This window comes from Equus przewalskii, chromosome 13 (assembly GCF_037783145.1).
Source record: "Equus przewalskii isolate Varuska chromosome 13, EquPr2, whole genome shotgun sequence".
NCBI classification, from domain to species: Eukaryota; Metazoa; Chordata; class Mammalia; order Perissodactyla; family Equidae; genus Equus; species Equus przewalskii.
The window spans coordinates 82,411,667-82,429,390 of record NC_091843.1 but is presented as its reverse complement, the minus strand read 5'-3'; the positions used below and the strand labels follow the sequence as shown (position 1 = coordinate 82,429,390).

Genomic DNA, 17,724 nt, shown 5'->3' with positions numbered 1-17,724 from the left:
TTTAGGAACCAACCTCTGGATTTTAAGCATTATTCTTACAGAAATTAGCTCGAGTCATGACTTAGATAATACTTTTGGGGACCAAAAGTTTGTGCTCTGAGAATTTAGCAATAGAGAAAACATAAGAAGTTTATGAAGTTAAAGCGTGCTGAGGAAATCTCTCCTGATTATTTTCTGACAGCTACGTTGCAGAAGAAAATCTGCGGAGTAAAGAGCGAGTGAAGTTGATATGTTTGGTTGAGTATCACAGATCACCACGGTTAATTCCCATATGAGTATCAGTGTAAAACAACAGAGCATTTGGTGCAAAGTAGAGAGACATGTGAAGCTTTTATATCAAGTCATTAGAACCACACAAACAATCTTACATCTGTTTGCAGACTTCTAGGAAAGGTTAAACTTAACATTCTTTGAATGATAGTCCTAAAACAGTCCTGAAAGAGCATAAACCACAGGTATTGAGACTGGTCCTCTCATTGCTTCTCTTTTCTGATAGTAAGGATTGATGGCTTTTATATAGTAATCTAATCATTTAACCGCATCATAATGTTATGTTTATATTGGGAAGAATGGGTGCAAAATACAGTTGAGGTCATATATTCTGTCAGAAGCTACATTTGTTTCTATAAATATCTTGATAAACATGAAAAAACAAATTTGCTTAGAGGTTCATAAAAGGATTTTAACCTATTTTCAATATATTAAGGATAGAAGAGAAAGAAACACAATCTTAAAATTTAAATCGATTGGATCCCTCTTTTAGAGAGAATTTGCCAATATTTTGAGGTAAGATGGTGAGTTTTAAGGAGAAAACATTAAACTTATTAATTAGTGATTTTAAAACTTGGAAAACATTTTTTGCCGTGTAACCACGACTTGAAACTTTGTTTTGAATAGACATATTATGATTTTTTTCCTAGAATCTTTAGGGTATTATGCAAAATATTCACCAGTTGTCTTCTTGAACCACCTGTTACCAGTTATTTATTATGTAGTGATAACAAAGTTGTCCAGTGTTTTCAAAATGTCACGTGTTCTAGATTTGACGAGAGTGTAAGTATATTAAGTTGAAAATGTAAAACTTCCTCTTTGGCATTGAATATTATGAGTTTAATATAGTGTTTCCTAAAGCGTGGTATTCATACCACTGACAGAATATACACATTGCTTGCTTACAACTGTTTTGCAGGTACTATGAGATAAATGAAGTTAAGAGAATGCCACACAATCAATGAATGACAGTAAAGATTCATCCTGAAGTCTTTCTGATCCCAAAGCCTGACATAAGGTAGCTTAAGCAAAAAGGAATTTCTTGGCTTCATACCTACAACATCCGTGGTTAGATCTAGATTCTCTTGCTGCTGGAATCAGATACAAGCTGCTGCCTACCCCTCAGTTCCACCTTCTGCTGTGTTGGTTTTGTTGTCAGCAGCTCTAGGCTCACAGCATCATAACATGAAATCCAGTAGAGAAGAATCTATATCCTTCTTGATGCAAATAAAATTCTTGGAATTGAGCCTCACTGGTCTTAGTTGTCCTAACTTGAATCACGTGCTCATCTCTGAATCTGTCACTGGGGATTAGAATGTAATGTTGGCTTAGTCCAGGTGCGTGTTCTACTCCTGGAACATGGGGCTAAAGTCAGTTTACTCTAAGCCTGTGGACTGAGAATAGGAGAGGTGGGGATCATTCAAAGTTTTGTTCCTATAAGCAGGGGAAGTCTGTATTAGGTGGCAAAAATCATCCAGTTCTCTCTAAATTTGGGAGAATGAATGTTTTTAACCTGAATTGCAGTGGGATGTGAACTATGGCACTGATAGCATTCTCTGATCACTGTTTAGAGATAGCTAACAATGCTGAATCCTTCACTTGGGAATCTGTGTTTTTTAAGGAACTGAGAAGAAAAAGTGTAAGCTGGAGTCATTCAAATTAGGATAGATAATGAATGCAGCCATATGAGTTAGGGCCATTTATTATGTGCCAGGAACCATAATAGGTATTTGATTCATATTGGTTAGATAAAATTTAAGACAGTGTGATTCTAATGATATGCCACAGGATGGGAAATTTTGGAAAATAGTGCAATTATTATTTGTGGTTTCTTTATTGTAACTATTATGTGCAGTCATTGAATATACATATGAAGTAGCTCATGTATTGAATATTTTGTTATATTTTTTTAAACATTTTGGCCTTAAGAACAAATTATTAATGTATAGCCAGTAAATATTGAAATAATTTCAGATATTTTTGATTATCATCTTTTCAGTTGATTATAAAAAATATTTTTGTCTTTAGTATCTTTGAGTCAATGTTGCACAGCAAAATTCACCAATGCATTATGCGCCAATGTTCTGTGTGTAATGCTTATCAGATAGGAGTATTTACCAAAGAGCCAATACTGAGCCCAAGACTTCTTTAGATAGTCTCCTAAAATTTGAAGTATTAGACTATATATTTAAAATTTCTAATAGGTGACTTTTTCTCTTTTTACAAAGTTACTCTATAACAACCGTAATCAGCCTGATGGTCAAATAACATTTATTGAAAACTCTTTTCCTTTTATCCATTTTATTTTGAAAATTTCAAACATATATAAAAGTAGAGAGAATAATGGATTCCCATGTACCCATCACCTAGCACAACAATTGTCAACCTCATTGTCAATCTCATTTCACTTATATCCTATTCAGATTTCCCTCTTCTTTTCTAAATTATTTTTAAACAAATCCCAGACATCTTATCATTTCATCTGTAAATATTCTAACATGTATCTTTAAAAAGTAAGGACACTTTAGAAAACATACGCACAATTCTATTAACATAACTGAAAAATTAACGATAATTCCTTAATATCATCAAATACCTAATCTGTCTTCAGATGACTTCAGAAGTTTTAATTGGTGGTTGAATTAGGTTTTAAATAAGGTCTATAAATTGTAGCTGCATGTGGCTTTTAAGTCTCTTTTAACCTAATATTCCATCCCTCCCATCTCTCCCTTTTGCATTGAAACTTATTTGTTGAGAAACTGGGTCAGTTACCTGCCATGGAGTTTCCCACAGATTTGGGGATAAAGGAGTTGGTTTCCGACTTAGTACAGGTTGTATACCAATGGCCTTAAAGCTGGACTAAGGATTTTTTTTTTTTGGCACATTAGGGTGTTTTCCAACACCAACAACCAATTCTTCAATTCTCTACCACCTGGGTGTCCAGCAGTCAGTTCGATTCTGACACTGTCTACCTGGAGTTAGCATCAGTTCCTACAGGTTAAAGGGCTCCTTCCCACAAGACTTCCCTGGGCCATCCATACTTCTGACCTGCCATAAGTCAGGGGTTCCTAAGACTACCTTTTCAGGTTTGATAATTTGCTAAAATAGCTCACAGAATTTAGGAAAACACTTTACTTGTATTTGCCCATTTAGTATAAAGGATACAACTGAGGAATAACCAAATGGAAGAGATGCGTAGGGCAAGGTATGGGAGGTAGGAAGCAGAGCTTCTGTGCCCCCACTGGGCATGCCGTTCTCTCAGGACATTGATGTATTCACAACTCAGAAGCCCCCCAAATTTCTTTGTTCTAGAGTTTTTATAGTGGTCGGTCTTCAGCTCTACCCTCCTCTCTGGGGGTGGGATTGGGAATGAGGCTGAAAGTGTGAACCCCTGAGTCATTTGGCCTTTCTAGTGACCGGGCCCTTTATGAGGCTATCTAATGTCACCACCCTAACTCACCTCATTAGCGTAAACGGTGTGATTGAAAGGGACTCCTCTTGAATAACAAAAGACACTTACATCTCAGGAAATTCCAAGGGTTTTAGGAGCTCTATCTGGGACAAAGACCAAATATACTTCTTCTTATACCACACATATCCAGTGTTTTTAAAAAATATGAGCCAACTTTTAAAAGTCAGGTGACTTCTGCATAAAAATAGGGACTTTTAGGTTTCTTGAATCATCAGAATAGCAGACCACTAAAGAGCAGTACTTACCCGTGCTAACAATCTGCACTGAGCAGTGGCTGCCGCTTTTATATGTCACTTGTCTTTTCTATTAGCCACAGTCCTTGCTCCTCATGCAATGAATGTCTGTGGGCTTGCTCCTGACCTGCATAGGCCCTGGAGGTGTTAGGACTTGTACCCCTGCAGTACAAGGCTTGATGCAAAGTTTAGCAGGTACAAAGTTTCAGTTCAGTTTGAGAAGCCATCACCCAAGGGGACTCAGAATTGAACCTTTTGCTTTTATCTTGTAAGGAGGATTGTCCAAAATATGTTCAGGGATGTGGTTGAAAAGGACTTAGACTTAGAAATTGCAACATGGGAAATAAGTATGTAATTATTCATCCAATTAAGAATGGAAGTCCTCATATGCTGTTTATCTCTTAGTATTATTTGAACTGTGTGAAATTGCCATTTTTTGTAGGTTAAAAATTGTTAAATACTGGCAGTTTCATATGGTTCCTAAATATTTTTCTAGGGCTGAATTAGGCAGTGTCACCAGTTGAGGATATGTTATAGGGTTGGATTTTTTCCCCCCAGGATTAACTCTCATTTGTACCCCAATCTTATCATTCATCCCCTTTTTTGCCATTAGGAAATAGGCAGATAAATGGTTACAGTTGTAAGTAAATGGTGGGTTTGGGAATGGGAGGAAAGTATAGTGCAGATCTTGTGCCTTTCCCATGCAAGTTCTTTTAGTTACATTTCACTTCTGAGCAGCACATTTTTCAAGTAGAAAAGACTGTTTGTAAACTTACCGGTGGTGTTTCATAGGAACACCCTCATGCTTGTGAAATTAAAATGTAAGAGAGGTGTCAAAATTTTGAGGTTTAAGAAATCATAATTACTTAATTCTTAATGAAAAAAGACTTGCTTAGCTGATGCTGTATTTCAGGTACTATCTTATCTCTTCCGTTCTGTTAAGTGTCATTCTCACATGAAACTGCAGTTAGAACTGAAGTGTTCTTGTGAAAGTTTAGAAAGTTTCCAAAATGATAAGTATACTCTCATCCTTTCTGCCAGAGTTATTTGTAATCAAGAGTGTCCCTTTGATGAGTATAAAGGAAGTCATAGTCTTGGGACTTTGGGTCTAATTTTAAGGGCTGGATCTAGTGTTAGATTTTACGTGGTAAATTTACTCAGGCCATTTTATTGTTTTTACGTACTCATTTGTTGGGGTAAGAGAAAAGAAAGGAGAGGAAGTGAAATTTAAATGAATCACTGAAGCTAATGACTATTAATGGTGTTTGTAAAAGATAAGCAGAGGAAATCAGCAGTAATATGATATTTGGAATGGCGGCAGCTGGCATTCCACAGTGATAAGAGGTAATTGAGAATGGACTATGACCATGGCAAAGATGCCTTATTTTTTAGACTTAATTTATAGTTCTAATGCTTTATTCCTGAAGCATCAGATTGTTAATTTAATGTTTCCTTGATCACCAGCTGTATGTTACATGTTTTTGAACAAGATCTGCCAACAGTTTTAGCTATATTTTGCTCTTACTTAGGGTGACCAGTCATCCTACTTTGCCTGGGTTGAGAGGTTTCCTAAGACACAGGACTTTCAGTGTTAAAACTGGGAAAATCTCAGGCAAAGCTGGACAGATGGTCACCTTACTTTCATTTTCAAAATTAATAGAATGGAGATAGTCTTGGCATGATGAGAAAGGTATTTAATAATCCTGTAAATTCTTTACCCATAAGGTTTAGAAAATTCTGACCTGAAAACATTTCAGGAAAGCATTTCTTCTGTAGAAGGTTAGTTTGATATTTTTGTTCTAATTGCTTTGGAAATTGAAAGGTAAATTGATTTTGTGGTCATTTTTCAAAAAAAACCCTTAATTTACCCTTTGGTCAGGTAGGTCATGCCAACCAGCAAGTCGACATGCTCTTAATAATGAAAATAGCAACAAATTATTAATTTAAAGAAATCCTCATTGTGGGGATTCTGATAATAAGGAAAACATGAATAGTCAATGCTTTTAAAAAATACTAAACAAATAGGAAAATAGTCCTCTTCTTTGCACTTAGTTTCCCTGAAGTGTTGTCTGATGTTTGTCGTATCAAAAGACATGCATCAGAAGACATAGGTGGTTGTTGCATAAACCTTTCTTTCCTTTTTATCTAGCACTTATGTGTGGTCCTATTCTTGAATTTTTAAATGTGATAGAACTTTTAAAAAATTTATCACCACACTTTTGGTTCACAATTTGCATTTTCTTTCTTTTCCTCCTTTTAATAAAAATCAGGTCAAACAAAATAATGTGATCAGGAATCTAATGACAGACTAATTACCAGCATGTGCTGTGTGCTAATCTTTATTCTGAACTCACTTTAGGTATCTGCCTACTTTGCTCAACAAGGGGGCACTTAAGTTAATTGCTTCATTAGAAACATGCATTTAGCTCTTTCTGATCTGTAAGTACAACCCCTTGGCATAGCTGCAGACGTGTGAACACCTGCAGCCCAAGCAGCTTGAAAAGAAGCCATAACTTACTATAAAGGCAAATAAAAGAAGCTCAAGTTCAAAATGATGTTATCAATGATACAGTGTTGTCACTAACTTGAGCTGACCTAAGTGAGTTGGCTTCTGCAGTGCTCCTTATCAGCATCCAAAAGGGCATACAAAATTCTTTGTAAACTAATTTAAAAAGCGTCTTGTTTATTCAGAGGCAACTGTGAATGGCATTTGTTCAGAGTGTAGATCACATCAACTGCATACCAGCCAACAACTTATTTTTCTCTTCTAAGAGAGAGGCCAAGTATCAAAGACACAAAGTACTAAAGATAAGCTTCTCAATTCTCAACTGTTCTCAGCTCTCAATAAAGCTACTGATGGACAACTTGGGGTGGGACCCAACTGTTTCCACCTGCAGGCTGTCTTAGCTCCTTGGCTCTGGCTGGGAGAGGTGCAGATACTAGTTGGACCGTTAGTGCCCTTAGAAAACAAAATACAGGCTTTCTTATGGCCCTACTTAATCCGTCCCTCTGAAGAGGATTCCACCCCCTTTCTTCAAGTACTCTTGGGGCAAAAAAACTGGGGCTGACTATCCACATTTGCAGGGCTGGTGAAAGCAGAGAGATCATTGATTTGCTGTTACTGAATCTTAAAAGACTTTCCAAGTCATCCTTTTTTTCTGTTTCTGTGGTTGATTCTTAGATATGTTATATTTCATATTTAATGAGAAGGTGACCTCAGTAAGTAAAAGAATGAAGTACTTTCAAAACTGGTTCAAATAGTATGTTATCAGGAAATTAAGACAGTTGATACAAGGAAAACATTCCTAAGGTTAGTGAGGCGCAAAATAACTATAGGAAACTGAGTTGTCATATTTGGGCTATTAATATGTTAAGTGCTTAAACATGGCTCACATGTAGCAGCCAGAGTTTCAAATCTGAGTTTACTAAAATAATAGAATCTTTAAAATAAAATGTGATGAGTACCTAGAGTTAATTAGAAATTTGGAAAAGACTTGAAATATGAATAATTCAAAAATGTTGTTAAAACTAATCTGACCTCTACATGTCTTTTTAGCATTGTTGAGGTTAAAGCCCTTTGTGTCATGTGAAACTGGGATGAGTTACTGACAGGCATCTGGAGTATTACATTTTCAACTAATTTGTTTCTGTAATTAGAAATTTGTCACTTGTTTCAAATATGGTAAAAAAAAGCAGTGAAACCAATTGCAGTTTTAGAGTAACTCTAAGTGCTGCGTTTTCCTTTCACAAAATTACATTGCTAGCAATAGCCATGGTTCTTGAGGCACATTTAAGAAGAAAAATCTGTAAGTGTGTTTGTATCTGTGTATTTGTATATAAATTCTATCGAGGCAAAAAATGGCCTTCATAACTGGTTTCTATTACCCTCCTCCCCTCAAAATTGTGAGGTTTCGGCCCATTAGAATTATGTAAGCCTTTAACTATGTGTCTTTTTCAATGATTGGCAAAGAAAAACAGTAACACACATTTTCCAGTAATTTCAAATTTAAGGATTATAGAGCATGTGAGTAACTGACTGCATATTAAGTATATTGACTAATTGATCTCAAAGAAAATATTCACAAATGGATAAAGCATTTAAGAATTAAGTGCATCAAGGCAAAGAAGACCTTGATGTAGGAAAAACTTTTGACTAAATGAAATATTTGAAAGTAATTATATTTTTTTCATGATTATGATATAGTCAAACCTACAAGTTTACTTTGTTTTCCCTTTGGTGAGGAAGATTGGCCATGAGTGAACATCTGTGTCAGTGGGATGCCTCCGCAGTATGGCTTGATGAGCAGTGTGTAGGTCCATGCCTGGGATCCAAACCCATGTACACTGGGCCGCAGAAGCAGAGTGCACAAACTTAACCACTAGGCCACTGAGCAGGCCCCAAATTTACATGTTTTTAAAATGTTAACATGCTTAATTGATGTGGTTAGAAGTATGGTTATTTTATAACTTTGTCTTTTACTGGAAAGAAGAATAGTTTTCTGAGCAAACTTTATGTACAAATTAGTTATTACTAATTTGTCAATTTGGAGGTATCTTACACTCTTAGTTTTAGATATTTTTTCTCTCAACCTGGAAGTTTCTCTGCTTCCTTATGCTTTTTACTGTAAGATAGTACAGCTCTATCATTCTATAATTAAGCATCCTTTCCACCCTTAGAAGATAGAGATCTGTAGTAAATTAGCCTTGTTTTGTGAAGAGCTGACAAAGTGAGTTGTTTTTATTTTCATATTCAATTGCTATTTGAGAGACATATGATGCTTTCTTTGTGAGAACGTAATAGTTTTAAATTGAGAAATCAAATTAAAACTCCTGATTTAAAAATTTGTTTTGTTAATCAGTTGTTAATCAAATACCAATTAATAATTTACTTTTGGATTTTTATTGCATATTATATTTGGGTCATAAAAATTTGAAGCAGTTTTACACTCTTCCCCCAAATAAAAGATTGAAGAATATTTTTTTTTTAGCTTTTTTAGTATCATCTAGTAAGAGATTCATGCTATGTGATTAAAGAATAATTCTCTCTAGTTTTTCATCTTTGAAGTTTGTGCTTGATTCCTGGTTTTGACTTTTTATAATGTTTTTTCTTTGCATATTTGTAATTTTTAGGATCTTTAGTTTTGTTTGTTAGCTTCTGTAGCTTAAGCATCTCTTAATGGAGTGCATATGGTCAAAGGATATTCCAGTATTAGAAAAAATATATTTATTTGCTTTGAACTAAATAGTATATGTCATACCACAGTCTGGTAAGTTTGAGGTCAATCTGGGCAAGATTCTAGAGTGAATTACCAGAAGAATGATTTTTTAATTCATAGAAAAAGAAGCTTTAATTATTAGAAATAACAGTGGGATCAGTAAGAAATAATCTCAGTCTTAATTTATTTCCCTTTTTCTTTTAATTGCCTTGCTAGACTGGTAGAATAGGTAGTTTTTGCAAAGGACTCTCCTGATATCTGTGACTTCAATGGAGATGTTAGCAGTGGACACACCTAGGAGCATTGATGGATGTCTACAAGAGGCTTGTTTCAAATGGCAGTCCAGAGAAGTCTATGCTTGAGCTTATCCTGCTCAATGTTTTACATAAATGATTTTAATACATAGAAGAGAAGTTTGTCAGATTTTTAAATGGCAGGGTCAGGGAGAGATTATAAATGTGTCAGATCACAGTAACAGAATCACTATTCAATGTAACCTTGATAAGCCAAATATAAAATATGAAATTGCACCCCTGCAAAAAAACCCCACAAAACCAAAATGGGACCTTGTATATGTATTTGGTCACATGATTTATGATGAAGGTACAGCAGTGCAGTCAGGAAAGGATGGTCTTTAGTAAATAGTACTGGGTCAGTTAGATATCCATGTGGAAAAAATATATCTTGACCCCTACTGGACACGATGCACAAAAACCAGTTCCAGATGGATTGCAGATCTAAATGAGAGAGATACAATTATAGCTTTTAGATAAACACAGGAGACATCTTAGTGACCAAAGAGTTCTTAAGTAGGACACAAAAAGTATAATCTAATATAAACATTTTGATGAGTTTACACTTCATTAAAATTAAGAACTTCTTTTCATCCAAAGATACTATTATGAGAAAAAAAAGGTAGCTTACAGAGTGGAAGAAGATATTCACAGTACATATATCTATAAAAGGAGTCATATCTAAAATATAAAGAACAAATCACAAAGAAAGAAAGAAAAAATCAATAAGAAAAAGGCAACTGAAGAAAAACATTGGCAAGATTGAACAGACACTCCACGAAACAGGATATTCAAATGCCCAATAAATATATGAAAAGGACTCAACATCATTACTCATCAAGGAAATGTGAATTAAGACCACAATGTAATACTGTATACCTACCTAAATGGCTAAAACTGAAAAGATGAGAAATGTTTGCAAGGATATGGAATAAGCAGAACATTCATATACCAAGTGTAAATTGGTACAAACTTTTTAGAAAACTTTTGGCTGTATAGTACTAAAACTGAACACTTGCATTTCTTCTGACCTGGCACTTCCGCTCATAGATATATATATTCATAGGTATACACCCAACAGAAAAGCCTAGATATTTGCTAGAATATTTACGGCAGCACTTTTTGTGATAGTCAACACCTGGAGGGGCCGGCCTGGTGGCACAGCGATTAAGTTTGCATGTTCCACTTCGATGGCCCTGGGTTTGCCGGTTCGGATCCTGGCTGCGGACATGGCATCGCTTGGCAAGCCATGCTGTGGTAGGCGTCCCACATGTAAAGTAGAGGAAATTGGGCATGGATGTTAGCTCAGGGCCAGTCTTCCTCAGCAAAAAGGGGAGGATTGGCAGCAGGTGTTAGCTCAGGGCTAATCTTCCTCAAAAATAAAACATCTGGAAAGTTCTCTAATGCCTATCACTGGCAGAATGGATAAATGAGTTGTACTATAGCCATGTAATGGAATACTGTACAGCCATGAGCGTGATCTACAACTCTGAGAAACAATATAGATGAATTTCTCAAACAGGATGTTGGACAAAAGAAGCCAGACAGAAAATAAAGCCTGCTGCATGATTATATTTACAGTAAAGTCCAAAAATACTCAAAACTCTCATCTCTGTTGGAAGTATGGAGAGTGGTTGTTTTGGGACATAGTGAGTGGAAGGAAGGTATTATGAGACTGAGTTCTGGGGTGGTAGTGTTCTGCTTCTTGATCTAGGTACTGCTTACATGGACTTGTTCAATTGTAAAACTTAGCAAGTTGTATTTTAGATATATGTACTTTTCCCTGTATATAATGCTTCAATACAAAGTTTTAAAATTGCAAAAAAAGTTTATTGGTCTCAGGCTGTGATAGTTCGATATAACCCATCTCTACTACAGGATGCTCCTGCCTCAGTGGACAGAGTGCATCCCTGAGCCTGGGAACCCCTTTCTTAGAGAAGGCATGACTGGGTACTGCTGACTCTTGGGTTCTGAGATTTTCTTTTCCTCATCTTTGTGCTTACTTTCCTTCATTTCCCGCAGCTTTCTCCAGACAGAAACTAAGACACTTGATCAAACTTATCCTCACTCATTATATTCACGTTCCAGTCCTGATATTACTCCCACGTCACTCACACAAGTTCTTCTGACCATTTCTTTTGTTGTAGAGAAAGAGGCTCTTGACTCTTGGGGAAGATTTACTTTTCGTATTGTTAGAGATAGTAATTTTTATTCAGATACACAACTTGGGCAAATCATTTGCCATTTATGGGCCTCTACCTTTCTTATCGGCAAAAATTGTGAATCAATATTGAAGAGAACTATGATTTACTAAGTTCAGTGGTTGGCTAACTACCATACACTTTTTTACTTTACTGATTTCCTTGGTGACTTGTATAGCTGAGCGAGCAATATAGAAAATATCACTTTTGGTTAGGCACAGTTTCTTGCAAATATATTAATTTTTTTGTTCTATAGCAGGTGACCAGAAATGGAGAGAAAAGTAAGCAGAATCTATCTTGCTTCTGAACCTGGTATAATTCATTTTCTACAAATTGCTTGGGAGAAAACACTAGGATCTGGTTTCGTTATTACACTTACTGATGGTCAGTCAGCATGGACCGGGACAGGTAATGTTAAAAGCAAATTTTTTAAAAGTAAAATTTCAATAATGTGTTATTCTTCAGTCCTCAGTGATACTTCAGATTAAAGTGTTTCTTTAATAGATAGTGGGTAAAATTAACACGATTGCTTTTACTTGTTATAGCTGTCTAATTTACACACGGATTTGTAAATTTAATGCCATTTTCTATAATTAACATTAATAGAAAGAGAGAAATAAGCATGTGCTCCAGCAAATTCTGGTTGCCATTTGAGTCTAAGTACTTGGAGTTGGTTAGCGTTTTTAAATGATCTCTTTATAGAAAGCATAAAAGTAGTACTTTTTATGTGTGTTTTTTTCTCAGCACCCCAGGGAAATATTAGGAGGCACGGAAAGGTGGGTTGGCTGGGCCTGGGGTTTCTGTTGGCTTGGGAGAATGGGGTGGCGGTGGTTTTCTTTTTATTTCATATAGTTAGATTGTTTGAATTATTTTCCGATAAACATATGCTACGCTTGTAACAGAACAAAACGGAACTCATTTTCTAGAACTTTGTCAACCAAGGTTCAAACCTGTATGTGAGATTTTGACCATCATTTTATGACATAGACTTTTGATATTTTTTGTCTTTGGTGATAATCTTTTAAAAAGGCTAATGGCCCTGATATCGTTTATGGAACATGGCAGGTATAAAGTCAAAATATCTAGAATTATGTTTTACTCATATAGCAAAGTTTTAATACTCTTTTAAAGTATTTTATTAAAAGATTTAAAAAGCTATTTCTACAATTATGCAACAGTCATTTCTAGAGTTATGTTGTGAATGGTGTTTTAAGTAAAATAATTTTGACATGTTAAATTGCATACTATTTGTATCTTCAATGAAGTTTTGAAATGTTTTCCTAAAATTTGTTACTATCATTATATCACTGTTTAAAATTATGATACATTGTAAAGTTTTGTTTCTCTCTTGAATGTTACAAATTCTGTTACACAACCAGTCAAACTGAATTTGTGCTTGCAGGTTTTTTTTTTTTTGATTTATCTTTTGTAACAAAGAGCAAGGAATGTTAATATGTCTTATAAAATAAATTTCAAGGGTAATCTTTGCAGTGCCTGTTATGGTATTTATTTAAGCTGTAAATTTCCATGTAAGAGAAATCAGTTGTTGGTTGGTTATTGCAGTGCAGGAGTGGAGGAAGATTTGTCACATTAGCTCTATGTACCTGGTGAAGGTGCGCCCAGGTGATAACAGCTCTGTTTGGGGGTGAAGATGGGTGCTAGGGCTGAAGCCCACGGCTGTAGGATAATGCTGGTTGTCTGGGAGAGAGGAGCAGCTCCAATAGCACAGCCCGGGAAGCAGGTCCTAGGTGAAGTGATTGCTTGTGTGGCAGGAGTACTGTGTTTATAACTTAGATGTTTCTAATTGAAAAATGGCTTATTCTAAGTATAATGAGAACTTGTGGTCAGACAGATGACCTTGAGATGCTTTGAGAGCCTTAATTATCAAAGGAAAAGAGTAAATTCTGATCTAGTCAGTAAACCTTGTTCTCCAAAGCAAAGAACAATAATAATATGTTGTTTGAATTTTTTTTATCATTAAGTTTTGGGGAAAAAAAGAGTACTCTGATTAACTCATAAGTCTTAATTTACCCAGACATTTAAGTTAACTTTACATTTGTGGGACATGTTGTTTCTATCATTCAAAATGCGCTGGCTGTTGTTCTTAATATTACTAATATGAATATTGTTTCACTAGACTAGAGCCGTTGAGAGCAAGGAACACACCTGTTTGTCAACCACTCTGTATACGTATCTAGACTAGTACCTAGGACTCATGTGCTCAATGGATATTCTTTGAAAGAAAAAGTGAAAGGATGCCTCAAATATGTAAAATTGGCTAGGAAAAAGAGAAAATGTATCATTCATTTTAGAATTAGCATATTTTTAATGAAAGCTCCAGTTTCATATTTATTTATTAAGTTGGCATTGATCATAAATGTGGTATGTGTTACTGTTTGTTTTTCAGCTCATGAAATTTAGTGTGACAAAAATGTGGTATCAAACTTCTGCATCCTTTCATGGGTTATTAACATTTTGGCTTCCTGTACTGAAGAAGCTTTCAAACATAAAATTTTACAGTGCACTGTATATGGTCATTCTATTTTCAAAGATATCAAATGAAATTTTAAATCTCACCAATGTTTTATACCTTTCATTGTTCATTTCTATTTTCTTGTGTAAATACAGGGACAAAATATGAAAGAAAATAATATAACATTGTTTCCATGTTTAGTTAAGTTTTATTATATAAATATAATTTGGTTTGGCACTTTACAGATAAATAACATGATTAAGAACATTGAAACAATTAAATAATTGAAACATGAAAATGGATTTCCTTCCTATACCTCATCCTGTTTTCTGTACAACTTTTGATTGCTCCAACCTTCAATTTGGATAATTTTTTTTTCTCTTTTCATTTGAGTAAAATTAAAAGGATGTGGCGTTCCTTTTAATCTCCCACACACTAAACTCGCTGATTTCTTTTCCATTAGCAATCTTTTATCTAATGAATGTTTTGGAGTCTAATTATCATGTGGTCTATCATCACTTCAACATTATAGAGGGTTGTATCACAGGGTTAAGTCACAAAGTGGGTTAATGATCGATGACTATTACGTGACTTTCATAAGAATTGCAGTCGGCAGTAAGAAACTTATATCACCCGTCACTGGAGTAAAGTTCATTGAAGAGTAAATTCAATTTTAGTAATGCATTTATTGACAAATAATTATATCCACTGATATTTGTCCTAAACATTGATATTTGGTGACATATATGGAGATTATGTGACAGAGCTCAGTGGAAAAAGGATTTTTCTTTTCTATTTCATTTTTTATTGAGGTTATGATAGTTTAGAACCTTGTGAAATTTCAGTTGTACATTATTATTTGTCAATCATGTTATAGGTGCACCTCTTCACCCTGGAGAAAGAGTTTTTAATAAATTAAGTAGTAAGATGGGTCCATGATGTAATACCATCAAGATCGCTAATGGGATGATAAGGCTGTGTGTCTTCTAAGCTCTGACACAAACTTAGGATATGCACAGTCTTTGGGTTTGTTATACATAAGGAACCAAAGGAAATTATCTTCTTTCCTTACTTAATATCTTCACCTATGCTCAAAGAGTGTTAAAGTCATGCTTTCTTGTCTCCTACCTGTCTGAGAACAATTCCTTGTTTTCGGCCATGTTGATCTGCTCACTTTTTATGCCGTATTATGTGGTTCAGCTGTATCCTTGCTGAATTTTATTGTTTCCATGGCTTTTATTCCTGGTCAGTGACGTTTTTGGAGCATTGAATGCTAACAGCTGTCCTTCTTCCAGATGTTCTTAGCACAAAATTCAAAACTGGTGACCAAGTTTTTTGTTCCAGGATTGAAGTTCCAAATAGGCAGTCAAAATTTCGTGTTTGCTATAATAGGAAATGTTCAAGTAAATTTTTTTTCTTAAACTGGTACCTTTTTTTTAAACATAGTTTTTAAAAGGGAAGTGTAAATAGAGAAATAATTTCTTTTCATAGGTTTTTTTCTCTCAAAAATGAAAGATTCTGTAACAATAATCGGCACAGCATTCACAGATGGAGTAACATCAGAGGAGATCTAAGATGATATCTAAAAGGATACTGCCAAGGAGATTTAAGATGTCAGCTCTTGAAGTTAGGCTCCATAAAACTGACATTTTTGTCTGTCAGTTTGACTCTTGTATCCTAGAATAGTGCCTGGCACATAGTAGTTGCTTATTAAGCATTTTTTGAATAAATGAATTGAATCAATAAATTCTATTAAATATTTTCAGATAGTATCTTTTCATTCTAATGTAATTTAGAATGCTTTTTACTAGATGTTTTATCAATAGATATACTTTATTTTTCTTTTATGTTTTCTGATGTTTTTCTACAGTTCTACAGATTTATTTCCTATTTCTCTGTGAATTATTTCTCTCCCTAGGCATTTAAAACTTCACAACTATCCAAACACAAAATATGAAATAATTCCTTAAGTAAGAAGCATTTGTCTTCTTATTTTTATGTTTTTTCAGAAGAAGTAATAGGGTATTTGAAAGGTCAATAGAGTTGATGGGGGTGATCATCTTAAATACTGTTCATCTGCCTCAGAGAGAAAAAATATGTGAGAGTATTTTAGAAGCTGTAAAATCACATCGGAATATAAGGTTTTTTTCTTTTTTTTTGAGGAAGATTAGCCCTGTGCTAACTACTGCCAATCCTCCTCTTTTTGCTGAGGAAGACTGGCCCTGAGCTAGCATCCTTGCCCATCTTCCTCTACTTTATATGAGGGACGCCTACCACAGCATGGCTTTTGCGAAGTGGTGCCATGTGCGCACCCGGGATCCCAACTGGCGAACTCCGGGCCGCCGAGAAGCGGAACAATCACACTTAACTGCTGCGCCACCGGGCTGTCCCCTAAGATATTTTTATTCTTACCTTTTCTCAAAGGCTGTGTTGAGGCTCATGTTTCAGTATCAGAACTTATTATAAAAAATTGGTCATGAAAAATATATGGATACATTCCAAGACTCTCTTTCTCGTTGCCTATCTTGGAGCTTCCAGACATTTCACAGCACACAGACCAAAGTTATGAAAAGCTGTGTTTACATTTTAAAATCAAGATTTCATTGTTTTCTATAATATTTCATACTAATGTATTGTTTAATATCATGGAAGGAAATAATTTATCCAACGTCCCGTATCTCTGCCCCACCTCAAAATGAAACAACCAGAGAGACATAATTATGAATCCCAGCTTTATGACTTACCTACTGCATGACCCTAGATCATTACTTGATCTCTCTGAGTTTCAGTTGTATCATTTGTAAAATGAAAATGTCCATCCTTCAGTGTTATAAGGGGTAAAAGAGATAAACGTAACCTTTAAATAGAAAAGTATTGAACCATATGGATCTTTCATCGTTGCAGTAGCCTGAGTTGACGCAGGAAACCACCCAGCCACACACACATTTCAAACAAATGTTAGATTTAAATCTTGTAATTTTAAAGGCAAACAGACACACTGCAGCTTTTGAGTGTAAGAAAGGGAAATTCCCAGGTGCCATGTATGAAGAGCTGTCTGAAAACCAAAGTGGTTAATGAGAACTAAAGCTTAACTATAAGGTTCATGGAATGTCTGAACTACATATGTGTCTAAATGACTGTGATTGTAATACCTGAGTGGGGTGGGATCTTGAAGCTGCACGCCTTTTAAGGAATTGGAACTGAGCTCTTGGTATAAAGAAAGGAACCTGTAAACCCTCTGGCTTGGAGATGCAGCATAGAACCAGACTACTCATCAAGGGCTATGAGTGAATAAAGTCCTAACAAAAATCAGAACCCCGAATCTGTGTTTTGTATGGGTGTGGGGTGTGGGATTTAAATTTGAACTCTTTCACTCAAGTGTAAAAACCAAGTTAAGAAATTAACTTTCAAAATTGGTCCAGAACTGGTGAAACCTGTTGGGACTCCTAGAAAGGCAAACCAGCAACCTTCATTTAAGACCACCCCTACTGCCCAGAGCTCTTGATATTCGAGCTAGAGCTTGATACTCGTTCAAACATTACAAAGCATGAAAGAAAAAAAAGCAG

At 35.3% G+C, this 17,724-nt stretch overlaps 1 protein-coding gene across 9 annotated transcripts in view; it reads left to right on the top strand.

Annotated features, from left to right (window-relative positions):
- Window positions 1–17,724, top strand: part of XRCC4 (X-ray repair cross complementing 4) — a 235,263-nt gene that overhangs the window by 5,026 nt on the left and 212,513 nt on the right. For 3 of the 9 annotated variants that reach the window (XM_008539119.2, XM_008539105.2, XM_070569769.1), the window contains 2 exons: window positions 1,190–1,288; window positions 11,942–12,093. In XM_008539119.2, the coding sequence (XP_008537341.2) occupies window positions 11,955–12,093 (139 nt within the window). In that variant the 5' untranslated portion in view covers window positions 1,190–1,288; window positions 11,942–11,954. The remainder of the gene's footprint in view (window positions 1–1,189; window positions 1,289–11,941; window positions 12,094–17,724) is intronic. The other 6 variants (XM_070569771.1, XM_070569770.1, XM_008539125.2 and 3 more) reach the window with 3 other exon arrangements.